The sequence below is a fragment of the Palaemon carinicauda genome, chromosome 14, assembly GCF_036898095.1.
Source record: "Palaemon carinicauda isolate YSFRI2023 chromosome 14, ASM3689809v2, whole genome shotgun sequence".
Classification (NCBI taxonomy): domain Eukaryota; kingdom Metazoa; phylum Arthropoda; class Malacostraca; order Decapoda; family Palaemonidae; genus Palaemon; species Palaemon carinicauda.
In genome coordinates this window covers 125,436,172-125,439,453 of record NC_090738.1, presented here as the reverse complement: position 1 = coordinate 125,439,453, position 3,282 = coordinate 125,436,172, and the positions used below count along the sequence as shown (strand labels likewise).

Here is a 3,282-nt window from a genome sequence, read left to right as displayed (position 1 = left end):
TAATTTTTCAAGTATTTTGTGTCCCTCTTTTTGTTAATTAGGATAATGTTTTTTCAAGCTCTAGGTATACAGTAGAGTATTCTTGCAGGGATTTTCTGCAAAGTTCAGCAATTTTTGCTACTATGAAATCTCTTCCATCTAATAATAAAGGAATTTTAGGCCATCTTCCCCTGCTGCTTTGCCTCTTTTCATGCCTTTCAATGTTTTATTTGTTTATCCTACTGTTAGGTTTGGTTTCCCTCTCAGATGTATCATTATTTTTATTGACAAAGTTATTTTCTTATATCACTATTTTATAGAAATCCTCTGTAATTTGTAATACTCCATCTTTTTTATATATATATATTTCCATTTTCATCCTTTAAAGCAAACATCTGTTGGCGCTCTGTTCCAAGTCTTCTATTCATCAATTTGATGCTTCTTTGTTTTTTTAGTGTTTGCTCAATTTTGGTCTGATTTTGTTTATGAATATTTAGGGTTCATAGTTTGTTTATTGTTTTGAATAGTTCTGGTAATTCTTTTTCATCTCACTTCGATATTACCCTATTTTCTAAAATTTTCTCCATTAATTTTTAGTGTTTTCTGATAGTTTTCCATGATCTTGCTTAGGAACTTTTCCACATTTTTTATTTTAATTAATGGAAACCAACATGGAAAAAGAACTGAAATGTTTGTAGACTACAAAGTTACTGATAAGTAATTGATACAAAATCTCGTTTATTTTAAGTTCAGTAAAATATTTTGATGGTTCATATATTGTAAACATTTTTACTCATACCAATGTAAAGGTTCAACATGTGTTTTTACATTACATTAGTAAGTATTTTCGATATATTACTGACTGTTGCAAGTTCTTGTATAAGAACGTTTTATTTTTTCGTTTCTGTACGTCTTGATAAAGATAAGGTTGTCTTAATAAAGATAGATAAATCCTCATGTTAACGTCAATGAGATATTGATATGTTTTGTAGGTACCAAATCCCAGATAACTATTGTTAGTTTTGATAATGGTAAGCAATGATCTCTTAAAATTAGCATGAATCTTTTGATAGAGTAAGCATTTAGTTTAGGATAAGGTATTTAACTCTAATAGAGTAAGCGATTTAGCCTTAGATTCAGGAAGAATTTATCTTTTGATTGAGTATGTATTTAGTTTTTGGTTCAGTAATCATTTAACCTTTGATAGGATAAGCATTTAACTTTTAGCAGAGTAAGCATTTAGCTGGTGTTGGAGTAAGGTATTAGCTTTTCATTGAGTAAGCAATTAGCTTTTGATAGAATAGGCATTTAGCTTTTGATAAAGTAAGCAATTATCTTTTGATAGATTAATCAATTAGCTTTTGATAGAGTAAGCATGTAACTTTTAATAGGAAAAACAATAAACTCAATATTTGTTCTCATAAACTTTAATTTATATAAATAATATACATTGGATTTCGTCGAAGGGAAAGGAAGTCAGGGAAAGAGTTATGTAGCCATGTCTAGTGGTAGGAAGGCTCGGGAGTGTAGGAAGGTGCAGGTTGGTAGGATGGTGCAGGATTGTATGCAGGCTCGTGGTGGTAGGACTGGGGCTTGAAGGTGACTGGAGGGCCGTATTCGTGAGGGTACTGGGGCTCTCCGTAATAGGAGACCTCAGCTTGATATCCTCCGTAGGGACTGGCAACGTAGGACACCTGCGAGTCAAAGGAATTGTTAAAATAAGGCATAATTTCAAGGGTACTGTAAATAGTCTGAAAGTTGAACTGAACAATTACAGTGCGTAGTTAACCCCTTTAGTGGAGAAGAATTGTTTGGTAATCTCAGTGTTGTCAGGTGTATGAGGACAGAGGAGAATATGTAAAGAATAGGCCAGACTATTCGGTGTATGTGTAGGCAAAGGGAAAGTGAACCGTAACCAGAGAGAACGATCCAGTGTAGTACTGTCTGGCCAGTCAAAGGAGAACGTTGGGTTTGAAATGAATTATTAAAGAATTTAAAGAAACAGATACAATTTTCAAGTTTATATACTGAGAGATTTAATTAATTAAGAAAGGTGGGAGACTTACAGTCTGCTTGCGTCCGTCGGGGAGTTGAACAGTGTAAGATCCTTTTACGTTCTGTCCGTCAGATTCCTCAGTCTGGGCGAAGTCTGTGCCAGCATATTCGTCTTGAACGGCGTAGTTGTACTGGTACGGCTTTGGTTCCTGTGCAGAGAAGAAGAAGAAAAAAGTTAGTTTATTCAAGAGGAATTTTTTCTTTAGGAAATATATTCTTATAAGAGTACTGCTCAAGAGATGAAGAATGATACGGATTTTTGTTGTATATTTCCTTACCTCTTTGTATGTCTGCTGGTGTGCAGGAGGTCCATAACTGTCGGAAGGAGCAGACAAAGCCAGACCCACCAGCATAACCAGAACAGTAACCTGAGGGAATGGGAGATGTCAGGTAACATTTCACTTGATTGTGGTCGTTTATAACATTGATAACATTTGGATATCAAGGAAAAGAGCTGATGCATTTGATGGAAGTCAAATGAGAGGGCGCATCAGGCAACCGACCCTTTAATGTAAGGATAACGGTGGGAATGTAGAAGAGAAGAGAAGATTTATAGCGTTCAATTTAGAGTTCCACTTCAATAAATAAGTTCCTCGGCTAAATGGTCTACGCCTCCATCTTCGTCAGAAAGAAAATAGACCTTGAAAGAAATAACGGTATATCACAATATCATCAGCTGCATCTACTGTACTTTCCAGTCCTACCTTCGTGTACATGATGATCGTCCTGTTTGTTGGAAGGCGAAGAAGAAAATGATGTCGAACCTACAGAGGAGTTGAGCTTTTATAGGAGTGGCTTCAATATTGACGACCTTCAGGATCATTTGGTGGTTTTTTCGAGAAGTTTTACAAATATAGACAAAGCCCTCCAGCCTTTTTTGGGGGGGAGGGGGGTGAGAAGGAAAGCACCTTGCCCTTTCCATGAGTTCATTATTGGCCATTGATATGAAGCACGTGCTATTTTAGCTGTCCATCTATTATCTGTCATTGTCAATATATGTCCTGTCCATGTCCATTTCTTTTTCATTCACTTTGGTAGAATACCTTTCACTTTTAATTCCTTCTCATATCCATGTTCTTTTTCTCTCTCCTACTGCTATTCCTATCATTATTCTCTCATTAGCTCTTTGAGTTGTAACTAGCTCACATTCTATTGCTTTATTAAGGCACTGTGTTTCCGATGCATAAGTTAATACTGGTAGAAGCATCTAATCAAATATATTTCTTTTTAGAGAAACTGGAACTTTGG

At 35.5% G+C, this 3,282-nt stretch overlaps 1 protein-coding gene across 1 annotated transcript; it reads right to left on the bottom strand.

The window, feature by feature from the left end:
- Positions 1 to 1,481: 1,481 nt before the first annotated feature.
- LOC137652992 (larval cuticle protein A2B-like) lies at positions 1,482 to 2,750 on the bottom strand. The gene is made up of 4 exons (XM_068386383.1): positions 2,739 to 2,750; positions 2,313 to 2,402; positions 2,046 to 2,183; positions 1,482 to 1,673 (listed from the first exon to the last, which is right to left on the bottom strand). Exons 1-4 carry the CDS (start codon positions 2,748 to 2,750, stop codon positions 1,482 to 1,484), a joined length of 432 nt encoding a protein of 143 aa, XP_068242484.1.
- Positions 2,751 to 3,282: the final 532 nt, after the last annotated feature.

Coding starts and splice junctions, on each gene's coding strand:
- LOC137652992 (XM_068386383.1), bottom strand. Junction 2,184..2,312: donor ACCAGCAGACATACAAAGAG/GTAAGGAAATAT, acceptor TTCTCTGCACAG/GAACCAAAGCCGTACCAGTA. Junction 1,674..2,045: donor CCGACGGACGCAAGCAGACT/GTAAGTCTCCCA, acceptor TTTGACTCGCAG/GTGTCCTACGTTGCCAGTCC.